Source organism: Macrotis lagotis, chromosome 1 (assembly GCF_037893015.1).
Source record: "Macrotis lagotis isolate mMagLag1 chromosome 1, bilby.v1.9.chrom.fasta, whole genome shotgun sequence".
NCBI classification, from domain to species: Eukaryota; Metazoa; Chordata; class Mammalia; order Peramelemorphia; family Peramelidae; genus Macrotis; species Macrotis lagotis.
Genome location: NC_133658.1, coordinates 546,695,794 through 546,708,249, shown reverse-complemented (window position 1 = coordinate 546,708,249; position 12,456 = coordinate 546,695,794). Strand labels below are relative to the sequence as shown.

Sequence of the window (12,456 nt, the reverse complement as noted above, 5' to 3'; positions counted from 1 at the left end):
CCCAAATCAAACAAATAAACACCACCACCACCACTGCCACTGGGGGAACAATATCAAAACAATTAGGTTGAAATAAAATGTATACAGGGTAAACGGGCTAATTTCAGAAAAGGCGCTAATATAAGGGGAAATGTCTTTTTTGGTGGAAGGTGGGACTTTAGCTGAGATTTGAAGAAAACCGGTAATTTAGTAGGTGAAAATGAAGAGATTTAATTTTTCAGTCATGGGAGACAATCATTGAAATACATTGAGGAGAGGGAGTATTTTACGTAAAGGACAGTAAAGAGGCCAGTGTCATTGGTTCTCAAACTATATAGAGCAGAGTAAGGTATAAGAAGATGAGAAAAACTGGAAGAGGCCAGCTTATCAAGAACTTTAAAAATAAAAAAAGAGAATTTTATATTTGATACTGGAAGAATAGGGAACCACTAGAATTTCCTGAATAGCTAGAAAAGATGCTAGAAAAGATAAGTTTGGTAGCTGAGGGTAGGATGGACTAGAGGGAGGCAGGGATAGTTGAGGAGCAAACTATTGCAGTAGATGGGGTGTGAGTTGACAAGGCCTGCATGAGAGTGGTGAGACATTTATGAGAGATGTTATGAAGGTAGAAATGACAGGATTTGACAACTGATTGGATGTGGTGGGAGGGTGAGTCAGCCCATTATATGTTGGGACAATTTTAATTTTAAGGGAATTTACCCTTAGCCTTGAGTCCCTAAAAACTACCTCTTTGTATCTTACATCTTTTGTATCTAGGTCTGCTTTTTGGGATCAAGCAGAATGAATCTTATATTTCTTTCACATGATAACTTCTCAGGGAATGAAGATCTTGTCAACTAGAAATGTTCCTCAATGTTTTTTTCCCTTTAGTAAAAGATGCTTCTTTTCCACAAACTGAAGACCCACTTTGGAATGCTGAAAACCCAAGACTTTTGGTGTCTCCACCCCTGATCCTTGTAAGTATTCTTCTGCACCATCTATGTACCTTGAGTCCTAAGCTTCTCAATCTAGTTCTTTAAGACAAGCCTTGGTACTGCATGAAGTTTGCCTTGCTAGGTTACCCATGGGATAAAAAAGACTGATTCACATTTTCTTGCCCTATGAGTATTTCCATATGAGCTCTTCAGAAAGTTTTTCTCTTTCTCCTAAGGTGAGCCTTTTGCATTTTAAGTGGTGATAACTGGATGAATGGCAAAATGAGACACAAAGGGATGTATGAATGGTTGGGGGGGGTGGGGAAGAGGAAACTATGATTACTATAGAATGTGTCCTCATTCAGAGGGCAGGGATTGCTTATTATTCTGTCTTTGTATATTCAATATTTACCTTTTAAATATTAAGAGGGTACTTAACAAATACTTGTGTTTCAGAAGCATACTTGAAATATAACATTAGGGGGCGGCTAGGCTAGGTGGTGTAGTGGATAAAGTACTGGCCTTGGAGTCAGGAGTACCTGGGTTCAAATCTGGTCTCAGACACTTAATAATTACCTAACTGTGTGGCCTTGGGCAAGCCACTTAACCCCATTTGCCTTGCAAAAACCTAAAAAAAAAAGAAATATAACACTAGTTGAGGTAGTCTTTCCAATGTAGATGACAACTCATCCATCTCTTAGTAGATTTTTTTTCATGAATTGCTGTGGCCTCAACATTAATTACCAAACTTCTAGTGATAAACATCTTCAAACTTAGGTCCTTGAATGAAAGACAAAGGATCACATCCACTCCACAATAAGCTCTAGAGTAATGATGCAATAATGACCTGATCATTTTCATTTTATTTTGAAAATTGTTACTTCAATTTTATACCTTAAATAATACCAGTGAAATTTAGATTAGATTTTGATTTTTTATAGAAAATTTTCTATTTTTTAATATTTTATATTATAGAAGAATACATGTTGGGAATATTGAACTTGAATCTCACTGGCACCATGTATTGGAAAATGCATTCTCTAGCATTAGTATGCTTTTTAGATGGCATTAGCACATGTGAAACTGACCAGTATAATAATAAACTTGCTAATATAATGCATTGAAGGAAGAAGTTTTGAAATGAATTAGTTACCATAGGAACATTTATTCATAAACTAAATGATGAGGTACAACTACTGACTAGTATTTATTCAAATTTCCAAATGCACAGGAAGAGTTTATTGTCACCAATGAGTGACATTCATTCTTTCAAAAATAAAGGCACAGCTGACTGTTTTCATGTTTTCTTCTGCTTGTTTGTTGATATTTCTTGTATGAATAAAATGATTTGCGTTTAATTTTTTGTTGATGCCAGGCTATTCAGTTAATGGGCATTTAGAATAATAGGCACATATTGAAATGTGAGAGGGGTAACATCCACTACTTGAAGAGGCTTGTTTTACTTGAAGACTTAGTAATTTTCCTAGTATAGGAGTCATTTTATAACCTGAGTCCAGTAAAATTTTCTGAAGTATTACAGTGGTAAAACAAAAACCACTTGCAAGGCAAAAATAAGGGTATAAATCTACAGGTATAAAACTATACCTCAGATGGCTTTGGTGGGGGGGGGAGGATAGGGAAAGCTGAATGGAAACAAGATGTCCTGGATTTTTAGAACAAAACTCATCCATAGTGTCATGATGTATTTTCATTATTCAATACTTCAGCTGTGCTATGGTAGAAAGACTACTAGATTTGAAGTCAGAAGAGCTGGATTTGAATCTGGCTCTGTCACATACTGACTAGAAGAACTTGGGTAGATCACTTATCCTATTTATTATACCTTAAGAAAAGTGGATAACATATTAGGTACAACATGAATATATATATATATATATATATATATATATATATATATAAGAAATGCACATATTTTTAGTGCTGAAAAATAGGACCCTCCATGGTGTAAAGGAATTTTTTTTTGATAAGCCAAGATACACACAACAGCAATTGCTCTATGTCTCATTTGAACAGTAAAATACAAGAGATTCATTTTTCAGATCTGGTCTTGTGTGCAATAATACCTTGTCATGCTTTGATTGTTGTGGGCTTCAACTGAGATGATGTATAAAGAAAACACTTTGCAATTTTTAAATTCTGTATAAATATAAATTATTATAGTATAGTTATTATCATCATGTTTTCAGTATATGCCCTGGGTATTTGACACATTTCTTTTCCATTAAAGATCTGAATAGGTTTAATTTTTCTAGTTTTGTGAAGGAAAGAATGGAGAGAAAAATGGAGAGAACTTCTAAACTTTTTTCCTCCTCAACAGAAAACCTCTTTTTCTTTTGCTTGGGTTACAAACACACACAGCTTTCAAAGACATATGCTTACAAACACATATACACACATAAACATACATATACCACTTGTAGCAAGGTGGACCTTTTTTAAAATAAGCATATGATTTTCTTAAGTGTCTCAAGAATACTTAATGCATTTTTGGTAGTTAAATGGAAATTTTATTTGGTCACATATACATAGATATGTATATGTACACATGGATTCATAATACATATTTATATACATATGTAAGAGAAATATAAATGTATAAGCATTTCCATTCCAAATAGTGAGGATTGTATTTGACCTGTGCTAGAGCCTTCCAAGCTTTTATTAGTTGGATAGACTATACCTTGACTCTAAAATAGTGATGTCATTTTGATTGTCTTTGAGAACAATCTCAATGAAAAATGTTAAGATAAATGACTTTTAAATTGATCAGTTTTTATGTAATGGAATTCTCTGGCAATGGAAAGAATCATAAATAGAATAGAATCCTCTAATGCTTGAGCTGAAAGGGAGCTTAGGAATTGTTGAGTCTAATCTCCTTACTTCAAAAGGAAAGGAAATCCACTAACTGCCTCTCAAGGTGATGCAGTTTTGCTAATTGTCCTCCCCTGCTATGATTATATGTTTAGATCTTTAATTCTAGCTTACCAAAAGCATAAAATTGTAGGTCAGCAGACTTTATTTTAACAACACATCAAAACTATCTTTATAATGAAAAAAATCAAGAAGGAAAGGAAATTTAATTAGGTAGGCATCACTTTCACTCTTCCTCCTATGTTTATTTTCTCTAAGATATGATTCAGCCTTTTTTTCCCCCTCAGGATAACACCATTCAAGCTGAATGGCCCTCAGCAGATGAATCAACTGCCAGAAGTAGTTCACCACTTGATTTCACCAAACCAGGTTTCATCTCTGGGGTTCTTTCATCCACTGGCAGGGAGTTCTGGTCAAAATCAGAAAGTCCTTCTACAGATTTAGTGCCTCCATCAAAACTACCCCTTCCCTTGAAGGTGGGTTCCACTTCTCCCCCAGATGTTTTAGAGGGTAGCAGCCTCACTCTTCATTCTGTCACCCCAGCAGTGCCTCAAACTGACTTGCCTGTGGCTCCTAACGAAAGAACTTTTGGACCTGTTTTATTAGAAGATGGTAAGTAATCCTATCATTGCACTTCCTTCCAGACTTTATTAGTAACTCTGTATTTCATGATGAGCAAGAAGCAACAGTGGAATGAATCAGGAGAAAGCAATTCCTTAAAGAAAAGTGGCATGTGAAAGTGACGAGAGAGATCAAGAAACCTATGAAAAGGGGACAGCAAATAAATTAACTTGGTGAAAGTGGAGGACTTGATTAGAGGACAACCTAGGTGGCCTTTAACAATAGAGAGAGTACCAGACTTGGAATCAGGAAGACTCATTTCCCTAACTTTAAATCTAGCCAAGAGAAAAACCTAGATAGAGACATAATTGATAAAGCAGAGAGGCTTTTTGATGAGTCTGAAGCTGCCCTTAGGGCCAATTGTGTGACCCTGGACAAGTAAGGTAACCTTTTGACTCAGTTTCCTCATCTGTAAAATGAGTTGGAGAAGGAAATGACAAATAACTCCAGTATCTTTGCTAAGAAAATCCCAAAATAGGATTACAAAGAATTGGTCACAAGTAAACAACAAAAGGGTCAAATATACTACCATTGTCAGAGGTAAAACTTGAACTCAAGGTCTTTCTGATCCTAAGAATAACATTATGCCATGGATGAGTTATAAGTGGAGAAAGTAGAAGTAGGGAGATACTAACACAAAGCCTATTGCAATAATCCAGGCATGAACTTTATCAGAGAGCAGCATCAAACTCAGGATAGTAGGAGACACAACAATTAATAGGAAAGATGAGATCTGAGAGACATGGTGGAGAAATATAAAGTAGAAATGAGGATGAGGAGAGTGACAAAGAGAAGTTAAAAAAATGACTTGAGATTTTCGAATTTGAGAACCCAGAATATAGTGGTTGCCAGTGATAGAAATAGAGAAATTGCGAATGAAATTGTGAACTGAACCACTCAGTGACAGATAAAATTTCTTAGGGAATTTTCCTTCTAAGTTCTCATTTGGGTTCAATTTCTTTCTGGTCAGCCTACCTTTCAGCACCTTTTTGTTTTTATGGGGTAAAAGAAAAAAACATTTGAAGATAAATTGCTTTAACAGTGAAATAAGGTCTGATCATCCCCCCAGGGAGAATCAGGTTGTATTCATAAGTACAGTTGTTCCACCTCACAAAGACACTGTCAGGTCCTTTTGCTAGCTGCTGATTTTAGCAAAGTCAAAACTAGTCACTGACCCTTCCAACTTAATGAGAAAAACATGATGGCCAGTCATTTTCAGAAAATTAGGAATAGAATGCAGAAATTAAACAGAAACTGCAATTAATGGAAAACTTTATTTTTAGGACTAACAAGTATGGAAGAGCCAGAAGGTTTTTCTTCATTTGAGCAATTGACTTCAAATCCACCTTCTCATCTTGTGCCAATGACATTCATAGATGACTCTAAGATACCTTTGACTTCTTTATCAACTTTGACCTCTCCATCTGTATTGGATTCTCTTGCCATAGAAATTGCTACACCTTTTGACAATGATACCTTGGCTTTCCCTAAAAAGGATCAATTAGAAGCGAGCATTTTCCAGCCAGAAATATACCCTGAAAGTAGACCCTTATTTGAAGATCAATCAGGTTCAGGATCTGGACAAGAGCCAGGGACTAAGTCTTCACTGCATCACGACATTGAACCTCCATCTGAATCCTGGCTTAAAAATGAGGAATCACTTTTGCCAACTGAGAGCCAAGAGAAAAACCTAGATAGAGACATAATTGATAAAGCAGAGAGGCTTTTTGATGAGTCTGAAGCTGCCCTTAGGGCCAATGATTCCATCTTTGGAGATACCACTACTCAACCTGTCCCTGTATATCTCTCAATGTACACATCAGAAGCAACTTCAATAGATCATTATTTTGTTCCCAAACCACCCTTCCTATCAGGATCTACAATAGTCCCTGCTCCTACTAATGATAGGCTAGAAAAAATAGAGGCCTCCAAAGAACAGAAGTCAAATGAAATTTTAGAGTTATCTAACACTGAACTATTTGATAAAGACATTTCAACAGGAAAGTCAGACTTGGGACATTTGTGGACTATGCCATCCAAGATAGATGTAACTCAGTCAGCAATGTCCTCCCTAGGGAAACCAGTCAAAGACACTTGGGCAAGTACAGCAAAGAATTTTGTCACCCTCCTGTCTAGAGTCTCCATTTCTGAGTCCTCCAAGGTGTCTCCAACCCTCAACTCTACTAATCTGGAAGATGATGTGATTGTGGATGTACAGGACATTTCATTAGAACTGGACCAAGTAGGCACAGGATACTATGAACCTTCACTCAACCAAGAAGAAAATGGTATACTTGGCAGTCATATGGAAATGTCTACAAATATGCCCTCCACTGAGAGAGCTGATGTCATTTGGCCCACACAGAGAGCCTATCCAAATTACTCCCAGACAACAGGCCCTCTAGTAGTCTTCTTTAGCCTTCGGGTGATGAACATGCTGTTTTCAGAGGACCTGTTTAACAAAAACTCTCCTGAATATAAAGCCCTGGAACAAAGATTCTTAGAACTGGTAAGATTGTAAATAAAATATATGTGAGCACATTCACAAATTTAAAAAAACCCACATATCTGTATCAAGAGAGGAAGAACTTTTGTTATTGTCAGTCATTATCCATCATCTAGAAATAATATCCCAAGTTGAATTTGAGGGTGGGGAAAAATGATTAGCAGGTGGTTGCCTAAGGTTTGACAAAGGTGTGGCAAACCAAATTAGTGATCTGAGGCATTCATTTCAGCACTCTGAAATCGAAACAGACTTAGGTTTCATTTTTTTTTCTTTGAAAGTGATATTTAAAGTGGTAAGATTAATCTCTGGATATAGCAATGCCTTTGATATTGTTATATTTAAAGTTGACTCTTTAGAATGAGCCAAGAAAGATAAGAGTATATGAAGATTACAAACTTTGGTAAAACATATAACTCTTGGAGAAGCATCCCAGTATTTGAGCTTTTGATGTTTACTCTATTTTTTTGCATTAGTTACAGTATGTATTAGGTATGGGAATGTCATTGGGGAAAAATGGGATGTGGGGCATGTCTAAATTTCCTGATCATAAACTTGTTCTCATTTCCTCATGGATTCTAGCTAGTTCCCTATCTTCAATCAAATCTCACTGGATTCCAGAACCTGGAAATCCTGAACTTCAGAAATGGTAGCATTGTGGTGAACAGTCGAGTGAAGTTTGCTAAACCTGTACCTCACAATGTCAACAATGCTGTGTATACAATTCTGGAAGACTTCTGCAACACTGCCTATCAAACCATGAACCTAGCCATTGATAAATATTCCCTGGATGTAGAATCAGGTAATGATACTGATCACAAGTAGCTAAGATAATACAATAGCAATTTGTGTGGCTTACTTTCTTTAAATAATGAATTTTATTGGCAACTGGGTGATCCAGTAGATAGCACCTTGGACCTAGAGTCAGGAAGACCCAAGTTCAAATTCAACCTTAAACACTTCTTGGTTGTGTGGCCCTGGACAATTCATGTAACCTCTAGCTACATCATTTTCTTCAGTTGTAAAGTAGGGATAGTGAGTGTTTATGTTAGGTGTTGTTTTGAGGGTCAAATGAGATATTTGTAAAGCACAGTGCTTGATACATAATGAACACTATTATAAATGCTTATTCCCATTCCTTTTCCTTAGAGATGACTTTTGTCTTTATATCACCATCATTTCTGAAGATGTCTCTCTCCATATCATCCAGTGGAACTTCCACTATATAAAGAAAAAGTTAAACAAAAATCACTGATTGCATTTGACAGGAGTACATACAACATTCCGTCTTTCTTCATCTCTTTCTAATTTGCCCAGTACAGACCAAGCCATCAGCAGAATTGGTCACATAGCTTCTTCCTAAAAACCAATGATTCTCTCATGTCCATAGGGGTTGGTAAGTTTCCCCTGCACAAAAAAGCAAGGAAACAAGTATTTATTAGCATCAATTACATGTTGGGCACTGTGCTAAGTGCTTTACAAATATTATATCATTTGACTATCATAACACCCTGAGAAGTAGGCTTTGTTACTATTCCCCATTTTACTGTTGAGGAAATTGAGACAACAGATTATATGATTTTCTTCATAGTCACACAATTAGGGATTTAAACTCAGGTCTTCCTGACTCCAGCAACAAGGTGACACAATGAATAGAGCACTGACCCTGGTGTTAGGACAGGAGTTTGAATCCAGCCTGAGACACTTGATAATTACTAGCTGTGTGACCTTGGACAAGTCACTTAATTCTGATTGCCTCACATTCAGGGCCATCTCCAGTTGCCTGAATCCCAGACATCTCTGGAGGAGAAAATGAGGCTGGTGACTTAGCACAGCATCCCTCTCACTCAAATTCAATTCATGTACTTGTCATGGTATCTCCTCCTAGATGCCATGGTCTTCTTCAAGGAGAAAGGACAAATATCATCATCTAATGCTCTTTTAACTGAGCCTCACATCTGCCTCTGGTAACTAATGATACTCTCTCTACTCTTTAATTTCCTGTGAATACTTTGAGTTCAACTAGCCTTAACTAATTAGGTGCCTCCTCTATACTAGATATCATGCTAATAAATACTAGAAATATAAAGAGAGAAAGTGGCAGAATCCTTACTTTCCAAGAGCTTACATGTTACTGGTGAAAAACATATATAAGTAAGTGTGCATAGAATAAATATAAAATTCATATGAGGCAGATAAATACAAAGTACTTCAGGATAAACACAAGCAGGGATTAGGAAAGGTTTCATGTAGGAAAAAATGCTGATACTTGATCTGGGTCTTGAAAGAACTGAAGGATTTGTTAAGGTAGACATTAAGGGGAGGTTTTTTTTTCTTTTTTGGTAAGGCAAATGGGGTTAAGTGGCTTGCCCAAGGCCACACAGCTAGGTAATTATTAAGTATCTGAGGCCGGATTTGAACCCGGGTACTCCTGACTCCAGGGCCAGTGCTTTATCCACTGTGCCACCTAGCCGCCCCTGAGGGGAGGTTTAATCCACCCTCTGCATCAAAAGAAATCATGGATTTGGGTGGGAATAAGGAAGAGTGGTTGGAATAGAATTATTTGTTCTAGTTTTTTTAAAAACATGTTTTCAGTTTTTTCTTTATTTAACATAATTATTATGTTGAAAATTTTGTTGTTTGCAGAACTCTGGCAACAGGAAAAACCATTCCATTACCCATTAAGAGTGGAGGAAATGACTTAGCCCACCTCTCAATTTTAAGTTAAATATGATCATCTTTTTCCAGCTGCTTTTTCCTTCTCTTCAAGCCCCCACAACGACCTTTCATTATCAGCAGATGACTTCATATCCTACTTTACTAATAAGATGTAGGCCATATGATAAGAATATTCGTAGCTTCCTTTCTTTCCACATCACATTTCTCTACCTTCATCTATCCCCTACTTTCCTGTTTTCTATGAGGAAGACTTTTCTCTTCTCCTTTTAAGACCATCTTTTCTTTCTAAATCCTTAAGATGATTGCTGCCCACATCCTCCAGGACCTTGATCCATTAGTATTCTATTTATCTCAAATCCCTAATATCTCATTTTCTATGCATTTCTTTACTTCTGTTGACAAATATACTCATATTTAGAACTGAAAGAGGTTTGGAAATCATCTACTCCAACTCTTTCCTTTTATAATTTTAGAAATGGAGGTCAAAGGAGGTTAAGTGATTTGCTCAGTCACACAACTAATAAGTAGGAGAGCCAGGATTCTAATCCAGGTGCAACTCTTCAAATCCAAAATTCAGATCTAGTACTGTTTTCATGTTATACCACCCTCCACTGGCATATCCCATAGGAACCTCACTTTTGTCCTTTGTTTCATCTTCAAAAACAATATTGAAGTTGAGGTTTTCTATTGTATATACTGATTATTCTATGCCAGTATTTAGGATTGCCACTTTTTCCCCCCGCACTAAAATGTATCAGAAAATAATACATATAGGAAGGTCTGTCAACTGTTTTAATTAAAACCAGTCACTTACATTTGAAATTTCAGTGAAACTTTTGATTCATTTCTTTCCTTCATCCTCCTATTCACTCAATTGATATGTCTAATCAAATCTCCTTCCAAAACTTTCTTGATCACTTTCTCCTTCCTTTCTATTCCTATTGTCACTTCCTTCATTCAGAACTAGACTATTTGTCTCTTAGAATACTTAACATTTTCCTAATTAGGCTCTCTTTCTCTGGTCTCTTCTTCCCCCAATTGATCCTTAATACATAGGAATCTTGTCCACTACCCTTCCCCTTCTTTCACATCCTATCACCAAAGAAAGTCTCCCTCCTGCCTGATACTCTGTCACTGCTACTACTGTTACTTTACTGCCAACCCTTATCACATCATGCTTGGGCTATTGTAATAGTTTGTCTGCCTGCTCTTTGCTCACTCCAATCCATCTACCATTCAATTATCAAAGTGATGCTTCTAAAGTATCATGTCATGTCACCCCCCCCTTCCCCACCCCCATTCAATAAACTCCAGTCCTGATTATTTTCAGGATCAAATACAAAATACTTTGACATTTAAAACCCTTGATAGCATGACCCTTTTTTCCCTAGTTTTTTTTACTCCTTATGCAGCCATACTGATGTCCTTGCTCGTTGTAACATGTTGTACTATCACTTAACTCTGATCATTTTTGCTAGCTGTCTGATGTTCCTGGAATCTCTTCTTCCTCCTAGTATTTCTGGTTTCCTTCAAGTCTAGACTAACATCTGACCTTCTGAAAGAAACTTTCCCTAGACTTTCCTAAACTTAGTGCCTCCCTTCTGAGACTACCTCTGATTCATCCTATTTATACATCATTTATTTTATTTATACATAGATCTTATTCATTCATAGTTATTTGCATCTTGTCTCCCTAATAGACTGTGAACTCCTTGAGATCAGGGACTGGTTTTTTGCTTAGTACAAAGTCAGAGCTTAATAAATGTTAGTTTACTGAGTGACAATTGTAGTCCAAACTTCTCAGCATGAAATCCTCCCTACTCTAGTTTATTCTACCTTTTAGGAATAATTTCCAAGAATTCTTTATGCTCTTTGAACATAGGGTAAAAGACCTTGAACTGGAAAGGATGTCAGTGACTGTGCACTGCCTGTTGGAGCTTTTGGTAGTGCTTCCTCTCTTGTAATGCTTTTCTTCTTCTCTGCTGGTTCAATACTACCCATCTTTCAGTGCCTGGGTTAAATGATACAGCAACCAAGAAGCCTTCTCTGATTCCCCAGATAACACTAGCTCTTCCTCCTCATTCATTCAACATTAAAAAAATAAACACAGTTAATTTGTGCTAGACCCTTGATTAAGAAAAAGCAACTAAAGAAAATGAAGTAGTTCCCCAAAGATATTATAGATGTTTGGACCACTTGTCTTCGTTTATCTTATTTTAACTTGTGTTCCAACTACTTGTGTGCATGTCTTATGACTCCTAATAGATTGTAAGCTTCTTAAGGATAGGAAATATATATATATATATATATATATATATGTATATAAATATAAGTATGAATTATTTTTATCTCACTCAATATTTAGTATAGCACTTTACATAGTTATTAAATATATTTATGGCTTGTATTGAATGACCTGAGATCATTATCACTGTCTATGTAATTTATAAAACATTATCTTTGCCAAGAAATGGAATAAATCACTACATATAAAATTTTAGTTATATCTCACATAAAACCAGAGTACTGAATTTAATTGCTTTCAAAAACTACAAAAATGACAGTCATCATGGCAGTGTTGATGAAAGTAAATTGCATCTTTAGTTAAATGTAATGATATAAAAAAACTGCTAGTGTGTGTATATTATATATATATATATATATATATATATATATATATATATATATATATATATTTAAGCCATGGTAACTGAATGTTATTTTTGGCAGAACACAGTCTACAGCATATAATATATGCATTATATATAACATATATGTATAAATATGTATATGTACATACATATATTTTCCTTTTAGAGATTTAATTTTAGGGTTATAGCTTATGTT

At 35.9% G+C, this 12,456-nt stretch overlaps 1 protein-coding gene across 1 annotated transcript in view; it reads left to right on the top strand.

Annotated features, from left to right (window-relative positions):
- IMPG2 (interphotoreceptor matrix proteoglycan 2) overlaps positions 1–12,456 on the top strand; it is a 216,666-nt gene that overhangs the window by 70,762 nt on the left and 133,448 nt on the right. Inside the window, 4 exon segments of the mRNA XM_074210988.1 lie at positions 871–956; positions 4,094–4,418; positions 5,711–6,936; positions 7,513–7,732. Of these exon segments, the coding sequence (XP_074067089.1) occupies positions 871–956; positions 4,094–4,418; positions 5,711–6,936; positions 7,513–7,732 (1,857 nt within the window).